Below are 19684 nucleotides of genomic sequence, written 5' to 3' on the forward strand. Positions count from 1 at the left end.
CGGCATGTGGGATCTTCTTGGACCGGGGCACGAACCCGTGTCCCCTGCATCGGCAGGCGGATTCTCAACCACTGCGCCACCAGGGAAGCCCTCTTGTCTGATCTTTATTTTTCCTTTCTTCTGCTTTCTTGGGTTTCACTTTTTTACCTTTCTTAAGGTGGAAATTGAGGTCGTTGATATGAGACTTTTTTTTTTTTTTCCAATGTAGGAGTTTAGTGCCATAAATTTTCCTCCAAGTACAGCTTCTAAGTACTCTCTCCAGTGCCCTATGGATTACAAGATTTTCCACTCTAGCTGGTGGGAAAATACACTTCTCCCAGCTCTGTGCAAGCTTCAGTGATTGTTCCCAGTAATCCTTTTCCATGGTTCTTTCCTTGGCCTCTGGTCACATATATTGGTCAATACTCAGTTGAATTCTCCAAGGGCTGGACCCTCTGCATTTCTCCAGAGTTCTCCCTCTGCATTCCTCCAGAGTTCTCTCTCTTTGCAGCTCTCATCTATCTAGTACTCTACCCTGAGAACTCTAGCCATACTAGCCTTCCAGACTCAAACCTCTGTCTCCTCTCAACTCAAGGAAACCACCAGTCTCTGGGTGCCCTTTCCTGCACCACAGCCAGGAAACTCTCTTTGTAAGCTGGGGCAGTCAGCAGGCTTACATCTTTTGTTTCTCATCAGTTAGGGATCACTGTCCTTTGTTGTCTGATATCTAATGTCTTGAGAATTGTTTTATCATACATTTTGTTTGGTTTTTAGTTGTTTCAAGTGTCTGAACTATTTTTATACACGACACTTCTGACATCAAATGTATGGGGTTTTTTTGTTTGTGTTTTTGTTTTTGTTTTTTTCACACCAACAGCTATTTCTCTAACTCTGAACACCAACTCGGTGTCCTACAGTTCAATTTTGTTGCTACCTGCTTGGAGTTAGTATCAGACTCCACAGGTTTAAGAGCTCAGTCCCACAGGACTGTCCTTACTTCAGATGCCAGTCTCAAGTATTAGGTACCCCAGGTACCCTTCTGTCTGACTTGGCTACAAAATTGGGAGTTCCCACAGCCCTCCCCACTTTCAGGCTCGTAATTTGCTAGAACTGCTCACAGAACTCAGGAACTCTCTTTATTTACATACCAGTTTATTATAAAGGATACAACTCAGGAACAGCCAAATGGAAGAGATACATAGGGCAAGGTATGGGGGAAGGAGCACAGTCTCCATCCCCTCTCTGGGTGCCACCCTCCCGGTTCATCAGCTTGGAAGCTCTCTGGACGCTAACGTCTAGGAGGTTTTATGGAGGTTCTTTACATAGGCACGTTGATTAAATCACTGGCCATTGGCAAGTAACCCAACCTCTAGCCCCTCATCTCTCCCTGGAGGTTTGTGGGAGAACCTAAAAGTTTCAATTCTCTAATCATGCTATTTGGTTCATTTTATGTCAACTTGACTGATCTAAGGAATGCCAAGGTGGCTGGTAAAATTTGACTCTTTGGTGTGTCTGTAGGGGTGTTTCTAGAAGAGATTAGCATTTGATTCAGTAGACTGACATAGGGCAAGGTATGGGGGAAGGGGCATGGAGCGTCCATGCCCTCTCCAGGTGCACCAACCTTCCAGCATCTCAATGTGTTCATCAATCCAGAAGCTCCTTGAACCCTGTTTAAGGTTTTTAATCAAGGTCTCATTGTGTAGGTGTTATTGATTAAATCATTGCCCATTGGTGATTAGGTCAATCTCCAGCCCCATTCCCCTCTGCAGAGGTCAGTGGGTGGGACTGAAAGTTCTAACCATCTAATCTGCCTTGGTCCTTCTGGTGACCAGCCCCCATCCTGAAGCTACCTATGGGCCCCAGTCACTAGTCATCTCATTAGCAAAGAAAGATACTCTTATCACTCTGGGAGATTTCCAAGAGTTTTTGGAGCTGTGTGCTAGGAACTAAGGACAAAGACCGAATATTTACTTTTTATTATATCACAAGGTAGGAGCATAAATCCAGTTGCTTACTCTGCCTTGGCCAAATGCCAGGTTAAAATTTTACAAGTTGTATTAATTCAGGTATGTGTGTTTGAATATTTTCCAAGATGTGATTATAGGTTAGCATTATTACATTATAAAACTAAGCTAAGGAGAATGCAAGTAGAAAACAAAAACAACAACACCTCTCAAAAAATCCACCTTTTAATTGAATACAGAGATTTATTCTCAGAGAAGAACTCCGTATACCCACTTCTACATGGAAACATTTATTGATACTGTGACCAAACGTGAGTTCGTGTGCCGGATGCATAGTGAGGCCAAACAAACCAAAATGTCAGAGTTTGGAGCAGAGAAAGGTTTATTGCAGGGCCAAGCAAGGAGAATGGGCAGCTCATGTTCAAAAAAATCCCAACTCCCTGTTGGTTTTCAGGGAGAAGTCTTATGGGCAGTATTTGGGGTGAGAGATGCAGGGTGGTGCTCTGGGAATCTGTGTGTTCAGCCTGAAGTTACCATCCTCCACTTGGGTGGGGGCCTTAGTTCCTGCAGAAGAGCTCAAAGATACTGTTATGTATATTCCATGAGAAGGAACCAGGACCCTGCCCCACTGCTGTACTATTGTTTCTTGACTTCTCCCTTGGTTCTGCATCCCCTCCTTTCTTTGATTAACAACTGTTTGAATCTGCTCTTCGGAACTCAGGGAGGATCAAGGAGGCTAAATGAAGCCTATTTCCTACAAACAGAAATGAGGACACAGAAAGGATTTGTACCTGGGAGAGCCCCACAGGGTCCTGCTCTGTTTCAATACTAACAGTTAAGTTAAATTAATAATACTTCTGGAAAATAAACACAGATGATAGAAAATTTACAAATTTTTATATCAAACAAAATTTTGATACAACTTTCAAAAATGGAAGTAAGTGGCTATAGAAACTCTAGATTTATACTAGTTGGTGAAATCTTGGGTAGTGTTGTAGTGCCATGTAAATTTCTAACCCAGTTTCATATTTATATGTCCTTCCTGTCCCCGCCCCCCACCCCCAAAGCCCCACAGGCTTGTGGAGCTGGTCACTGCAAGAAGAATAGGCAGTAGAGGGGCTACATTTAATTTGGTATCACAGAGAAGTCTACTCTGTTATCTACCTTTTACATAAAACAGCTACTTGCTGGGATTGGAGACCTAGAATTAGATTTAAAAATAAAAATGAACAACATTATGGACAACAACAAATTAGGTGGCTACAGTTTTGATGATTAATGGTACTAAGTATATAGACTCACCAATTTGGGGGATGAGGCTGGGAATTGGGACTATTCTTGCGTACCCTGGAGATGTACTTCCCAGTGGGAAACCATGCAGAAACTTCGTGCTGTTATAGTCAGTCCCTGGTTGTGAAACTGAGCAGGACCCTGTGGGGCCTTCCCAGGTACAAAAACCTTTCTGTGTCCCCAGTTTCTTATTTGCAGGATAAAGGCTTCAGCCTCCTAGACTTTCCTGAATACCAAAGAGTAGATTCCAACAGTTACTAACCAGGGAAGTAAGGGAATGCAGAAACAAAGAAGGAGCAGTCAAGAAATCATAGTGCAACTATTAAAGCAGGATCCTGGTTCCTGCTCAAGTAATATACATAACAGAATTTTTGAGTTCTTCTGCAGGAACTAAGGCCCCCACCCTGGTGGAAGATGGTTAACTACATGCTGAGACCCCAGACTGGTTGAAATCAGAAGTCTGATGATTGACAATCCTGGAACACCACCCTGTTACCTCACTGTTAACCAATCAGAAGAAAGTCACACCCTGCAGCCCTCATCCCAAATTTTGCCCAGCAAAACTTCCCCCTAAACAAGTTCCTAATGTATAGCATAGGTGACTATATTTAATATCCTGTGATAAACCATAATGGAAAAGAGTATAAAAAAGAGAATGTCTATATGTGTATAACTGAGTCACTTTGCTGTAGAGCAGAGATTGGCACACTGTAAATCAACTATATTTCAATAAAAACAAAAACAAAAACACTTCTCCCTGAAAACCATCAGGGAGTTTGGATTTTTTGAGCGTGAGCTGCTCATTCTCCTTGCTTGGCCCTGCAGTAAACCTTTCTCTGCTCCAAACTCTAACATTTCGGGTTGTTTAGCCTCACTATGCACCGGGCACCCGAATTTGTGTTTGGTAACAGTATCCTGTGTTCACAGAGGCCCTTTTAGCTATTTTCAATCTCTTGATGTTTAGCTATGAGGGTGGAATTCATAGTTTTTTTATCATTGTTTATGTGTTTTTAAGACAGATATAGGGAGAGCATGTGGAAATACAAGCAATGTTTTTCTAACCTATTTCATAGTTAAATAAAAGGCAGAAGAAAGGGAGATTAACGGGGAATTTCCCAAGAGGGTCTGCTTCCTTAGTAAAAGCCAGAGGGGTTGAGGCTGTGCCTGACTCCTTGTAAAGAAATGAAGATTCTGGGAATTCTCTGGTGGTCCAGTGGTTAAGACCACGCTTTCACTGCAGTGGCCTGGGTTCAATTCCTGGTCGGGAACTAAGATCCCTCAAGCTGCGTGGTGCAGCCAAAGATAAAAAAAAAAAGGAAGGAAGGGAGGAGGGGAGGAAGGAAGGAGGTATTCTGCCATCAGCAGAATATCATTGCCCAGCAGGCCGTGAACCCCTTTAAAGCGGTATCCACATTCATCATGAACTTTTAATTCTTTTTAGGAGTTGTGTAAATTTACAAAACGTTAGCAATTATATTAACATTCTTCTAAAATTATTGGGACTTCCCTGGTGGTCCAGTGATTAAGAATCCGCCTTCCAATTCAGGGGACGAGGGTTCGATCCCTGGCCAGGGAACTAAGATCCCACATGCCGTGGGGCAACTAAGCCCATGCGCCACAAGTACTGAGCCTGCACACTCTGGATCCCACGCACCACAACTAAGGAGAAGCCCACATGCTGCAACGAAGAGCCCATGCACTGCAACGAAAGACCCTGCATGCCACAATGAAGATCCCACGTGCCGCAACTAAGACCCAACGCAGCCACATAAATAAATAAATATTTAAAAAAAAAAACATTGGTGAGCTATGCTTTAATAAAAATAAAATTACTGAGTTATTTCATCAAATAATTTCTTAGTGATTCATCATGTCTTTGGAAAGGCATGATGAAGAGTCTGCTATAGTTTATAAGTTATGCTGACCGCTACACACCCTTGTAATTTGTGTAGAGATATATGACATGATTGGAAGAGATGATGAAACAATCTTCAGGCACTAAAAGACTGAAGCAAACTGAAGGGCTTAGGAATAGGAAAGTCGCCATTAATGAGACCCCTGCAGAGATTACCAGGAAAGGGAACAGGACACCGAATGATGAGTTCTTGACCCGGAGTGTGCTAAAAGGATGAAGAGGAACAAATTCAAAGCCTTAAAAAAGCCTTTAAACTGAACTTGGAGAGGAAAAGAGAAGGTTACTCAGATAAACTCATCAATCTCACTAGTATACAGTAAGGCAAAGATAAATTAGAAAAAATGAATGTCTGGCAGAAAAGAGATACTCAGTATTTGTTGAATGGGTGAGTGCATGAGCCAGTGAGTAGTGAATGAACATGCTTGAGGTGCCTGGTGAGTCACACAGAAAATATTTAGTACATGAGGACCCTCAGGGCTCACGTGGCTATGTAGCCAACACCCAGCCTGTGGATGATGATGGGTGGGAAACTGAAAAAAAAGTTTAAAAAGACGGTAAGCTAGTAGTGTATTATTTTTGGACAAAGTAGAGAATAGAAGAATGACTGACCTCCTATTGGACTTTTGATGATGATTAATTAAAAAGAAAGAAGAGATGGCATGTTAGTTAGTTTCAGGTGTTTAAAGGGATTTCTCCTAAAAAAGATTAAACTGATTTTTCATGATTCCAGAGGACAGGGAGGAAGAAAACATCCACCTTTTCAGCCAAATTAGCCAAATAAATCTTTACTCTAAGTTGCAGGCAGATCACCCCTTACACTCTAGAGTAAATATGGAAGTCCTACATGAGTGAGACTGTCTAGGAAAAGAGTAGAGAAGACCAAGAACAAGACCTTGGTGTATCCTTTACTATATGTAACTGTGAATCAACTGTATAATTAACCATGTTTGTAAATTAAATTATGGTTTTGGCCTCCTAATTTGTGTTTCTGTTTGTCTTTTACAGGAGTGATTCTAATCAAAGCCCAGATTTTAGAGCTAGTGTTTCCCATTACAGCATCTCTGAAGATAGCTCTAAATGCTCACAGTTCTCTGAAGATTATTTTTTCTTCTCTTCCCAATATTATATATACTGGCTGTGCAAAATGTGGATTGGAACTAGAAATAGATGAGAACAAGATCTACAAACAATGTTTTAGCTGCTTGCCATTTACCATGAAGAAAAAATACTATAGGTAAGGCAACTAAGCAAGCCAGCGGGATGGAAAATGTTTAATATTATAGGACTGGAAGTGACCAAAAAATTACATATATCAACTCTTTCTAATGAGAACTAACTCGAGCTAACCCAAGAGAATAAATTGTTCCTCCTGAGTGATAAATAGCTGTTTATGAAAACAGAAATTGCCCAGTAATCATAACAGGAATTTTTCAAAAGCAGCAATTGGGAGATTTTATTGTCTTTAAGCAGCTATACTGAAGAAAACTTTTACTTGGTTTACATTTTTAACCAAGTTCTAAATGGCTCATAAGAAACTCATTTCCCTACCTTAACATATTATTGGAATTTAAAGGTTAAAAGTAATTATATGATCTAACATCTGAGTTGTGGAAGCTAGTAAGGTGTTTAACCTTTCTGTATCTCAGTTTCCCCAACTTCATATTAGAAATTAAGGATAGCAGACTAGCACTCAGTGTTTTATTCTCTTTTCTATTTCTAAATACTGCAATATCTAAAAATTATATGCAAATATATTTAGCATGTTATCATGGAATACTTTAAGAAAATTTACAGAAGCTTAGTCCATAAGCCTTATTTCCCTTTACATATATTTATGTTTGTTATAAATAAGTAAATGAACTTTGCTCTTACTTTGAAAGTTGCTTGTCTGGAAAATAAAATTGGATTCAGATGCATGGTCCCCTCCCTTCGCCTCCCCCCAGTCCATTCTCCACAGCTGACAGAGTGACCACTCCCTTCCTTTAAAACCTTTCCAGAGTTTCCCATCACACTCGCCTCTGCGGTCTCATCTGCTGTACTCCTTGCCTTGCTCACTGGGCTGCAGCTGTACCAGCCTTCTTTCAGTTCTTTAGACACTGACTTTTTCCTCCTTAGGGCTTTCTCACATGCTCTTTTCTCTGCCTGACTCCACGAGGCTGGCTCCTTCGTGTCTTAGTTCAGTGGCCCTTCGTCAGAGAGGCCTTCTTAGTCACCTCCTGTGTCCTCTGTTAGAGTGCCCTGTGTGTGTACCTGGAGTCATTTACTTGCATATTGTCTTCTAAAAGACATCGTTACTGAGGTATAATTCACATCCCATCAAATTAAGCCATCTAAAATGTACGGTTCCATGGCTTTAGTATATTCACAGGCTTGTGCAACTGTCACCACAATCAATTTTAGGTCATTTTCATCTCCCCCTCCCCCAAAGCCCCATACCCATAGAAGTCACTTATTCTCCCCTCCCACCAACCCACAGCACCCACTAGTCGAATTTCTGGCTCTATAGATATGCTTATTTTGGACATTTCATATAAATAATCATACAGTGTGCAGTCCTTTGTGACTTAACTTTTTCTTAACATGTTTCAAGTTTCATCCATATTGTAGCATGTATCAGTACTTCATTTTTTTTATTGCCACATAATATGGATATGCCACATTTTATTTATCCATTCATCAACTGATGGATATTTGGATTGTCCCCACTTTTTGGCTATTATAAATAATACTGCTCCGAACATTCATGTACAGATTTTTGTGTGGACATGTTTTCATTTCTCTTGGATGTATACTCAGGAGTAGAATTGCTAGGTTGTATGGTAACTTTTGTTCCTTTTGAGGAACTGCCAAACTGTTTTCCAAAGCTGCTGCACAATTTTACAGTCTCACCGGCAATGTACGAGGGTTGCAGTTTCTCCATGTCCTTGTCAACACTTTTTATTATCTGTTTTTCTTTTTGTTGCTTGTGCTTTTCAAGCAACATAAAGAAACATCATATCTAAGAAAAGTATCATTCCTAAGCCAAGATCATGGAGGTTTACTCCTATATTTTCTTCTAAGAATTTTATAGCTTTAGCTCTTATGTATAGGTCCATGATCTATTTTGAGTTAATTTCTGTATGTGGTATAAGCAAGGGGTCCAACTTCATTCTTTTACATGTGGATATTCAGTTTTCCCAGTACAGTTGGTTGAAAAGACTATTCTATCCCCATTGAATCATCTTGCCACCATTGTTGAAAAGCTTATTGTCTTTCTATCCTGTTAAACTCTTAAGTTCCTTGAGTGAAGGAACCAGATCTGTCTTATTCACTAGTGTATACCCAGTGCTTAGCACACTGCATGGTACAAGATATCGAGTATGTATTTGTTGAAATAAAGAATGGAGGAAGAGAGATAGCCTGGGGAAAGAGTATAGAGTGTAAAAGAGGAAAGAAACTAGAGCATCATGTGGATAAAGGGGGAAGTAAGTTTTTAGAGGGAAAATCAGTAGTCATGTTTTAGCTATTACACTAAATTCCCCTGTACTAGTGAGTCTTTCTAAATTCTGTTCGCAGTTTATTCCCCCCACCCCCGGGTATATGTATTTAATTCAAGCTTTATAATTTAGATTCAGCATGAATCACGATAAATGGATCATCAGCAGAGTTACTAATAGAAAAATTATCATTGCCATTGCCAGAAACATAGATTTTAATTCCTGTACAATCATTACCAATTTTATCTCCAGAAATAACATCACAATGATTACTGTACCAGCAGGAAGACCAGTTTGCAAAGTTGAAGATAATGCCCAATCATCATTGTTAAAGACAGTGAATGAATCCTCTGTTTCCTCTTCCAAAAGTTACTTGGTTGCTACCATTGTGTTTGTAAAAGGTTGGCCGTCAACTACGTTACGGAACACAACCATGTTCCTTATTTGATGCTATTGATGTTCACAGACCCAGTCATTGCCACAAGTAATATCTGGATTTCAATTTATTTTTTAATAATTTATTTTTAAAAGAGGTATATCCCTGTCTTTAAAAGTACATAGATAGAATAATATTATCCATATCATTTTGTTCATATTGTTTGTTCCTTAGAGTGTATCATGGCATTCCTCTCCTAATAGCACTTATAAATCTTCCTCATTCATTTTAACAGTCACATAATATTCCATTGCATGAGGTACTGAAAACTATTTACTTAGTTCCTTGTTTATTGACATGCAAAACAGTTTTTTTTTTTTTTTTTTTTTTTTTTTGCGGTACGCAGGCCTCTCTCTGTTGTGGCCTCTCCCGTTGCAGAGCACAGGCTCCGGACGCGCAGGCTCAGCGGCCATGGCTCACGGGCCTAGCCGCTCCGCGGCATGTGGGATCTTCCCGGACCAGGGCACGAACCCGTGTCCCCTGCATCGGCAGGCGGACTCTCAACCACAGCGCCACCAGGGAAGCCCAGACAGTTTGTTTTTGATGAGAAAGAATCCAGTGGAAAAAAATAACTTGAAATTGTGATTGTGAAATACATGATTATCATCTTTATTTTATTTCTAGATATAATTTACACAGCAGTGTAAAATAATGTCTTCTTACATTAGTATCTGAAAATTTAAAATGAATATGGAATAAATAAAATTTATTAATTTATCACTTGAAACTCTTTTTTTTAAAAAAAAGCCCTTCTTTTATTCTGGGGTGTTTCAGGACATCCTAGAGTTGTTTTAGGAATTAAAATTAACCCTGCATAAAAACCCAGTGATTTTTGAAATTATATTGCATTTAAACATTTCTTTAGTTGAAAATCTTTTTGAGGGTCCTGTGCTGTTTACTCTTTTGTAGGCCAGCTTTAATGACCATAGTTGATGGAGTATATAAGGTTTGCGTCCATGTAGGATCAAAGCTGATAGAGAAGATTCTTCTCAACATTTCTCCTGACTGGCTCAACAGAGTTATAGGTAAGATATCAATACGCCATCAAGAGGTTGTTCTTGGTGAAACCATTCATTTCAGGAGTGTAGATAGTATATTGGAACAGAAGGAACACTATACTGTTAATTAAGAGGGTTTTTTTGTCAGTATATAAGCAGAAGGATAATCTAGCTTAAGTGAAACACAAGACTATACACACTACTATATATAAAATAGATCATCAACAAGGACCTACCTGGTGTCCAACACCAGGACCTTAGTTTTATAATAGTTAAGTAAATGAATGTGCGACACTATATAAACATATAAAGATTGTCCAGTGTTGGGGGTGCGGATATGTAGGATCTTCAGCTCTGATGATAGGTCTAGTCAGTGGCTAACAACAAAGTGAAGATGACCCATTTGTCAGATGCTCAAACTCCATCCTTTTCTCATTAGTCTTAGACTCTCTAAGCAGTTGAGTTAATCTGGTTCAATTGATTGCTCTGTCTGTTAATAGTGGATTATTTTTTCTGGCTTTCATTTTTGCTTGAATGCTGAACATCGCATATAGAACAATACAGACTGAAGTAAACAGTATTTGTACCTGAAGCGGGCATGCCTGTTTTCCTAGACCTTTACTGGGGGTTGGGGGTGGGCAGGGTAGTTAATCTTGTCAGACCATGAGTCAGATTTGAGTTTTTTATTGTTCTGGTTACCTTCGGTCACCACTGGCTTCCAATTATCTAGCATTATGTATGCTCATGGTGGGGAGTGGTTCTCCAGAGAGTTTTCCCTAATATTCCTGCTTCACCAGTCAGCTTTAACCCTTCACTCTGTACCTGGGCCTCAGAGAGAGTCTGTCTCTCCTTACACTGCAGTCTTCTTGGCAGCTGTACAACCTTGGCTCACTTACAGGTCCAAGAAGATTGTGATTTTGTAGTTTATTCAGCTTTTTCTAATAATTGTTAGGGTAGGAGCCACACTCTTCCCAGTATTCTACATCCTAATCGGAAGTCTCTCTGTGTTTTTTTTGTTTTGTTTTTGTTTTTTTTTTGGTACGCGGGCCTCTCACCGCTGTGGCCTCTCCCGTTGTGGAGCACAGGCTCCGAACGCGCAGGCTCAGCGGCCATGGCTCACGGGCCCAGCCGCTCCGCGGCACGTGGGATCTTCCCGGACGGAGGCACGAACCCGTGTGCCCTGCATCGGCAGGCGGACTCTCAACCACTGCGCCACCAGGGAAGCCCCTCTCTGTGTTTTTAATTCACTTTCTTTATTAATTTTCATTCTTTCCACTGTTTTCATGCCTTTTCTCATTGTTCTTTGTTTATTTTCAGTCTTGTCTTTTCATTTTTTGCACAATGGCAGTTAGTCTTTATTTCTCAGAGAAGCATCGTTCTCATATAGAGTATAGACCTGTGTCTTGCCCAGTCCTGAGACAATTAAAGTCCTCCTTCTTGGCATTAATTAAATTGTATCCATAAGTGAAGATGTGGGCACTGTTATAAAGTGTTCATCAGATCATTCAGGTTATCACTAACCTTGATTTTTTTTTAGCTTATTAAAGTGAAAGTTCAAAAATTTTAAGTGTTGTACAGAATTCTCACACCTCCAGGAATATGTCATGGGCCCTCCAGGAGTCTGTAGACTCAATCCAAGAAAGGCTGGTGGTGTTGGTCAGGAAACCAGTAGAGTCTGAGCATAGTCAGTGGTGCCTTGTCTGTCTAGTGTTGAGCAACTTGCTAAATGACTTGATTGTCCTCAAAAAATGAGAGGAAGCATATAGGACAAATGCAGAATACAATGACATATCCACCTATAATCTTAGTATTTGTATATATTATCAAGATTTGATATTAAGTAACCAACTTAGAGTCCTGTTATATAAACAATAGATAGGTGTATATGTAACTGTGATAAGAGCTATAGCCTAGAAAAATATAAGAGTACTTTTCTGATATGGACATGGCCTTTTTGTTTCAGGCTTAATTTAGGGAAAGATTAATCTCAGTTCTTTCCTCGATTGTTTGAAGAAGCCAGGGGCTGTACCATAATAGGAAACACCATCAGTCTGAACAGTGCATTACTGTGCCTTCTCTCCAGGTCAGCAGGAATTGTGCCTCATCATTGTAGAGTAACCTGTGACTAGAAAGAGAGAGGGTAGAAAGAGACATTTACAGTGGGTTTGGGACTTGAGAAACCAAGGGAAACAATGAACCCTTCAATGTGAGCATGTCCACACCCCTGGAAGGGATGCTAAGAGCCCTTCATGTTTCCTCTTCCTCAGCCCCTCCCTCAGACGTCACCTACGACCTGGTCGCCGCAGACCTGCTCCATGCCTTGCTGGCGGGCAGTGGGGCACCTTGTGTCCTGAAGATGCAGAGCCTCTTTGTGTTAGATGAAAACAGCTACCCGCTACAACAGGATTTCTCCCTCCTGGATTTTTATCTTGACGACATGAAGCACAGGTCCCATGCCCTTCTCTAAGACCAGAGGAAGAAACTGCAGGCACTTCAAGGAAGAGCACTGAAATGATTTGTCTTTTGAAATGAATGAAAGGGCTTTTGCTCGGGTTTTTAAAATAAGTATATTTTATAAAGAGAGTTGTGTTAAAGATATTAATTAAAACTTTTTTTTCCCTGAGAAAATTCTGTGAGGTTTTTTGTTTGTTTTTTGGTCTTTCCCTTTCTTGCTTCTAGAAAAATGATCTAGCAATGAAGGCAACACGCAGCAGTTCATTAGGATTAAAGGCTCTCTCCATTTAGTCCCTGCTCCATTCCAGGCACTCTCCTAAGTACTAGGATGCGGACCTGAGGCATTTCCTCAGGAATTGCTTTTCTGCTATGGTCACAAACTCTAAGTGCTTTCCTTACTCCTACGTTAATAAACCATAGACATGACATGATTTCCTTGATGATAACTATACATGACTATGGATTAGTTCATATAAGCCTACGTTTAGACAAGTTCCAGACGAGCATGTCTTTCGATCAAGAGGCATTGAAAATGCAGGAAACATGGTCATGTTTCAACTCTATCAGGGGAGGCAGAGAGTCACATTGTTCATTTCTAGGATTTGAGTGCCTAACTGCATTTACTTTCCAGCAGACACTTTGCAGTTGGTTCTCTCATTACGACTGTAGCAGCAGCTCGTAGAGAAGGGTAGTCATCAATGAGGAAATAGGGAGCGGTACTTAACCTGGAAGTTTGGAGGATTACTAGATTAATCATATTGTTTGAACATAACTCAATTCATGATAAAATGAACAAGTTTATTTTACTAGGTGTGTTTTTAAAAATTCTTTTGGTTCATTGAAATTGTTTTCTCTAATTCAGGCTTTTTTTTTTGTTTTTAACTTGGCTTCCCTAGAAATGAACCTCAGGAGTTTTGTGATTCTCCCCAAAACCATATACAAAAATGATTGTATGAGAGTGCACACACACAGAAGTAACTTCTTCTGTGGAGAAGGGTCTGTAGTTCCCAACAAAACCTTTTTATATAGTATATGACAATTTCTTGTCATGGGAGATCAAGCTCCTGCCTGATCTCTTCCACTCCACAACTCGCTCCAAATGGTAACTCCTCTCTCCATCCTGGTATCTCTGACTCACTTCACTCGTGCTCAGATAAGCTCAGATAGCAGGTCAGCAAATTGTCTGCATAATCAGATACTAGACAAGCTAAGGAATTGTCCTTATTTCCATATGTGTATAGTATAATGTATGCAGCACTGTGATCATACTGTCTGGAAGAATCTTACCAAAATGGTGTAGTGATTCCCCTGGGTGGGAAATCCTAGTTTTACTCTATTCTTTATTTTTACTTGATGGAATTACTAGGAAAATGTCCCTAACTTCTAAAGAATATAAATTCCCTATATTAAAAAGATCACTGGGAATTCCCTGGCAGTCCAGTGGTTAAGACTCTGCACTTCCACTGCAGGGGGCATGTGTTCGACCCCTGGTTGGGGAACTAAGATCCCGCAACGTGCAGTGTGGCCAAAAAAAATAAAAAATAATAAAAAGATCACTTCCCAAATATAGAAAAAAAAATACATTCATGTAACTAATACCCCAATTAAGATTTAGAACATTTCCATCACTCTGAAAATTTTCATCTTCTCCTCCAGTTAGTCCCCTGCCACTCATGACAGGAAGCCACTGTTCTGATTTCAATTACCATAGGTTAGTGTGAACTGTTCTTGAACTTCATATAAATGAAATCATATAGCTTATATTCCTTGGTGACTTGGTTTTTTCACACATTTCTGAGATTAACCCAAGTTTTCATGTGACTCAATAGTTCATTCTTTTTATTGCTGAGGAATACACCAATTTTTTGAATATATTACATTCTCCATTTTCCTATGAAAGGTCATTTTCAGTTTTTGGCTATTATGAATACCTATAGATGTTTGGCTATACACATCTTTTTACAAGTCTTCCTGTAGATGTATGTTTTCATTTTGAAGCTGGGGGGGGTGTGTGGTAAATGCCTATTGAGATTGCTGGTTTATGAGATAGGTGTATATTTAACTTTATAAGAAACTGTCAGTGCACAGTTTCCAAGACTGCACAGTTTTACAAACTCACCAGTCATGTAGGAGGATTCCAGTTTTACATCCTTGCCAACAATTGGGGGTGCCAATCATTTTCATTTTAGCCATTCTAATGGGTATAAAGTGGTTTAAAAAAATCAGGTTAGTGGCTATTTTGGTGGGAGAGGGGGAGGTAGTCTTTGGGAGCAGGCACAAGGGAAGATTCTGGGAGGGCTGGTTTACCAGTTAGCAATTGCCTCGCAGCTCTGAGGTAGGAGATAGGCCCCAGGCTGAGCAGCTGCAGCTGATCTCCTGCCAACGTTTCGAGATGGGATACCAGCGGGAGCAGTGGGCCCTGATTGGGTGCGTTCTTGTGGATTTCCTGGCCTGACACAAGCTCAGAGAAGGCCCTCAGTTTAGGGGAAGGACAAGAGGGAGAAGATGCAAGCTGGAATCCCTCTTGGCTGAGCGATGTGCCCCACACCAGGACCAAATATGGAAACGATTGGCCAAAACCAAAATCCGGAAAACTGACCCTATATAAGCAACCTAAGTTGCCCCTATTGCGCGCAACTCACCTTGAGCCCGACTGTGTGCTCCTCCAAACGTATTTTGTTTTTTCCACACATACATTGCCTCTTCCACACGTATTTTGCTTCTAATAAACGCTTTTATCTTTTTCACAGCCTTGGTCTCTTTGCTAAATTCTTCAAAGAAGACAAGAACTGAGGTCCTTTTTCCAGCTTTTCACCTCCGGAATCAGCTCCAAATTCGTCCTTCAATGTATGCTCTGCAGACGGAATTCCCTTAAGCGTCTCTCCTTCGCAGTGAGTATGATGCTAAACAGTAGAGGGCGCTAGAGACATATTGAGGGAGGCAGGCGCTTTTCTCGCTGTTCAGTAGCTGCGCATCAGTCCCGATTTGAGTGCGAGGCCACCGACCGGGTGGCGCTCTGCTCCGGCCACATTCCCTGGACGCCGCTGGTCCCTCCACCAGCTTGCGGCCGGCCTGGCCCGTCAATCATGTTCCCATAGCCCTCCTGACAAGGAGGCCACCAGCTCCAGCCCCCTATCCGGTCTGCACCGGTGTGCCACCCACCTATCATCTACTCCCTGCGTTTGTCATATCAGATTTGTCAATCAGCAAACCGGTAAAAACGTATTACCAAAACCAAAGGGCAGATAGAAATCAAATCTGGTCACTTGCTGGATTATACTTCATCAGTGGAGATGAACAGATAATTTATACAGACAGGAGTGAAAGAAAGAGGAAAGAATGAAGGGAGGGAGGGAGGGAAGAGGGGGAAAAGGGAGGATGAAATGTGGAGAAATGCACAGCCTCACTAGCAACCAAAGGTGCACAAACAGAAGCGGCTCTACCCAGTAGGCACTTAAAAGTCCTTTAAAGGATGCCAGGCTGTGGGACTGTTTTGGCACTACACCGTTGCTTTTCTGAGGTTTCTCTGGCTATATGTGATAACGACACCATTTTTAGACATCTGCAGTCTGATTCAAATTCCAGCTTCACCACTTCCTAGTTCTGGGGCCTGAGAGATGGCATCTCCTCCCTGATGTGCACTTTCCTCACTTCTAAGTGTGGGGCAGTTTCTCCTGGACTGCTGTGGAGTTTAACAAGCTGATGATGTGCAATGACCTAGTACAGTTCCTCAGAGCTAGTGCCTTTCCTCCCACCTTGACAGTCATTCCACTCTGAGAAAAACGCCTCTGAAATTGAGAGGGGAAGAGTGATCTAAGCAAATAATTCCATACTTAAAAATCAGGGGAAAAAAACCCATAATAAGTAGATATTCCAATCTGTCTTCATAAGGGCATATTAAATTCAATTAAGAAATATATCCAGGGCTTCCCTGGTGGCGCAGTGGTGGAGAATCTGCCTGCCGATGCAGGGGACACGGGTTCGAGCCCTGGTCTGGGAAGATCCCACATGCCGCGGAGCAGCTGGGCCCGTGAGCCACAACTACTGAGCCTGCGCGTCTGGAGCCTGCGCTCCGCAACAAGAGAGGCCGCGACAGCGAGAGGCCCGCGCACCGCGATGAAGAGTGGCCCCCGCTTGCCACAACTAGAGAAAGCCCTCGCACAGAAACAAAGACCCAAAACAGCCAAAAATAAATAAATTAATTAATAAACTCCTACCCGCAACATAAAAAAAAAATTTAAAAAAAAGAAATATATCCATTTTGTTGAAAGAGCCAGCCTTATAGAATGTAATCAGCAAAATACTTGATCCTTTTTTCCCCAGTCATCCATTCAAACCTGCTTGGCAAGTAGCTTCTCCCTGCCATTTGGATAAAATCTAGGGCAAGTCCCATGACTTTTCTGAGCACTCTTATGTAACAATAAATTTTTCCTATAACTTCTACTTGGAAAAACAGGTTATGTTCAGCACTTGAAATGTCCAGTCATGCAGTGGTCCAAACCTCCAACTTCATTTATTTTTTTATTTTTATTTTAAAATTTTTATTGGTGTATAGTTGCTTTACAATGTTGTGTTAGTTTCTACTGTACAGCAAAGTGAATCAGCTATACATATACATATAGCCCCCCTTCTTTTGGATTTCCTTCCCATTTAGGTCACCACAGAGCATTAAGTAGAGTTCCCTGTGCTAAACAGTAGGTTCTCATTAGTTATCTCCAACTTCATTTAAAGTTTACGCCTCCCCCTCAGTCCTGCCCTGACCTGGGCTCATGCCTAGAGCGGGCCACAGCAGAAGATCGGCTTGGAGCACTGTTTTCCTATTTCTCCAATTTGTGCTCCCACTCCTCCTTTCCCAACTTGCTAACAGGGATTTCTGATCATCCACACAGGGGCAGGGAGGGGGTGTGGGAAGGCCACCTAAGGGGCAGGAGAGGTTCTAACATGACCAGTTATGAGCTAGAGTACTAACGTGGGTTCTTCAAGAGCCTCCTTTCTCTGCAGGTTCCTGTGACTCAGGTTTGCCCCAGAGTGTGGGTTGGCACACGGCCCCCTCCCCATCCCCTTTAAAGGTTTTATTACATTTTTTGGAAATGGAAGTCTGGAAATTATGCTCCCTGACACTTACGAACAGGGTTCCAGGATGAGTTTACCAAATGTGAGACACTCAGGTGAAGCTAGAAAGTGGAAAGAAGGTAAAAAATCATCCTTTTCTCCCTTTGACTGTGACATTTATGACAGCAGGATGCTCAAGGCTCTTGCAGTAATTTGAGCAAAGAATTTGTGCAAATTCTGCCCAGTCATCACTATGGGTTACCAAATAGGCAGAAATGGCTTTGAGACCTGGCAGCAGCTACGAGGCAGGGAGGTCTCCTCCTCAGGGACTGCACCTGCACAGCCAAGCACAGGGCCTGGCATTCCCCATTTCTAGGGAACATCAGTATGGTGCACTGAGTTATCACCCCAATCCTTAACCCCCCCGTAGCTGTATCCATTGCTATGGTGCTTTGCAGTTCCTCTCACAAAAAGGTGTAGTTTAGCTCCCTGCCCCTTGATTTTGAACTTGGCCACATGACTTACTTCAGCCGATGCGATATTAGGTGACACAACACAAGCAGAGGTTAGAAATGTGTTTGCCCTTCTTCTGCCTTCCCCATGAGAAGAGCTTTCCCTGGGTAGCTGCTGCCCCTTCAGCTGGAGCTCAGAATGAACAAACATGGAGCAGGCCTGGATGAGGACCCAAGCCTGGCCGGACCCAAGCCTGGCCAGACCCACAGCTTGAAAGTGAGTTGCCTAACCTAGATCAGCCCACACTCAGCTGACCCATAGATGTGTGAGAAATAAATGCTCATTTTAGTATAACACTGAGATGTTGAGATTGTTTGTTATGCACCATTATTCCAAAAATAGCCAACTGATACAAGCAACTTTTCTCCTTTTAGCCTCATCAGCCTCCCAAGAATGCTGTGTAACTTGTGTCATCAAATTCCCTGTATAAAATCACTCTTTGCTAAGAATTCTTTTTCTGGGAGAAGAATTCTGAGAAAGTAATTATTTTTCTGCTTGAGTCAGAGTTATGTTCATTGCTGAGAACAACTAGAAAACCTGAATAAAATACAGAAAACTTTCCTGAAGAGCTGCCAAGTCGACAAGCATTTGATGGGCCATGATCTCAGAAGAAGGAAAACACAAGGAGATGAGCTGACGTTCTGTGAACCACTTTTCCCTTCAGGAAACTTGCTGATTCTAGTTAAGAGGCTGAGCATTTGAACAGAGGGCCATGGCTAAGAGGCAGAAAAGGCAGCAGAGACTCTGGAGCTGGAGAGACAAGACACTGGAGATTGGGGTTGCCAAGGCAGCTGGGGCAGGAGGGCCCAAGATGTCAGATAAAAGGGAGACACAGAAAAGAAATTCTAGGGAATTCCATGGTGGTCCAGTGGTTAGGACTTGGCACTTTCACTGCGGTGGCCCAGGTTCATTCCCCATTCTGGGAACTAAGATTCTGGAAGGCATGCTGCATGGCCAAAAAAAAAAAAAGAAAAGAAAAAAAGAAAAAGAAGTTCTGAAATGTGAATAACATTTTAAAGCCGTTGAAAGAAAAGGAAATGTCAACCTAGAATTCTATATTCACAAAAGTTTTTGGTGGATTTCTTAGGATTTTCTATATACAAAACCATGTCATCTGCAAATAAATATAGTTTTACTTCTTCCTTCATGATCTGGATGCCTTTTATTTCCTTTTCTTGTCCAGTTACCCAGCCACTGCAATTTGGCAAGAGATAAAGAAGGCATAAAGATTGGAAAGGAAGATGTAAAACTATCATTCACAGAGGCCGTGACTATATACAAAGAAAGTACAAAGAATCTACAGACAAACTATTACAAGTGACTTGAGCAAGGCCACTCACAAAGGTACAAAGTCAACATACAAAAATCAGTAGAATCTCTCTATATTGGAAACAAACAAATATAAAACACCTAAGAATAAATCCAAGAAAAGAGGTGCAAAAACACGTTCCTGAAAACCACAAAACACGTTTAAGGAAACTTGCAAAAGACTTAAAGAAATAGAAGGATACCCCATGTTAATGGGTTGAAGATTCAACATTGTAAAGATACCAAATGGCCACCAAACTGATCTATATACTCCACAAAGAATCCAACCAAATTCTAGC

General features: G+C 41.3%; 1 protein-coding gene across 5 annotated transcripts in view; it reads left to right on the forward strand.

The window, feature by feature from the left end:
• Positions 1–12668, forward strand: part of SHLD2 (shieldin complex subunit 2) — a 95375-nt gene extending 82707 nt beyond the window's left edge. For 3 of the 5 annotated variants that reach the window (XM_024132124.3, XM_024132125.3, XM_028481171.2), the window contains 3 exons: positions 6154–6382; positions 9970–10085; positions 12326–12668. In XM_024132124.3, the coding sequence (XP_023987892.1) occupies positions 6154–6382; positions 9970–10085; positions 12326–12525 (545 nt within the window). In that variant the 3' untranslated portion in view covers positions 12526–12668. Of the gene's footprint in view, positions 1–6153; positions 6383–8876; positions 9109–9406; positions 10086–12325 lie in introns of those variants that run through there. The other 2 variants (XM_028481172.1, XM_055080858.1) reach the window with 2 other exon arrangements.
• The last annotated feature ends 7016 nt before the right edge of the window (positions 12669–19684 follow it).

This window comes from Physeter macrocephalus, chromosome 20 (genome assembly GCF_002837175.3).
Source record: "Physeter macrocephalus isolate SW-GA chromosome 20, ASM283717v5, whole genome shotgun sequence".
NCBI classification, from domain to species: domain Eukaryota; kingdom Metazoa; phylum Chordata; class Mammalia; order Artiodactyla; family Physeteridae; genus Physeter; species Physeter macrocephalus.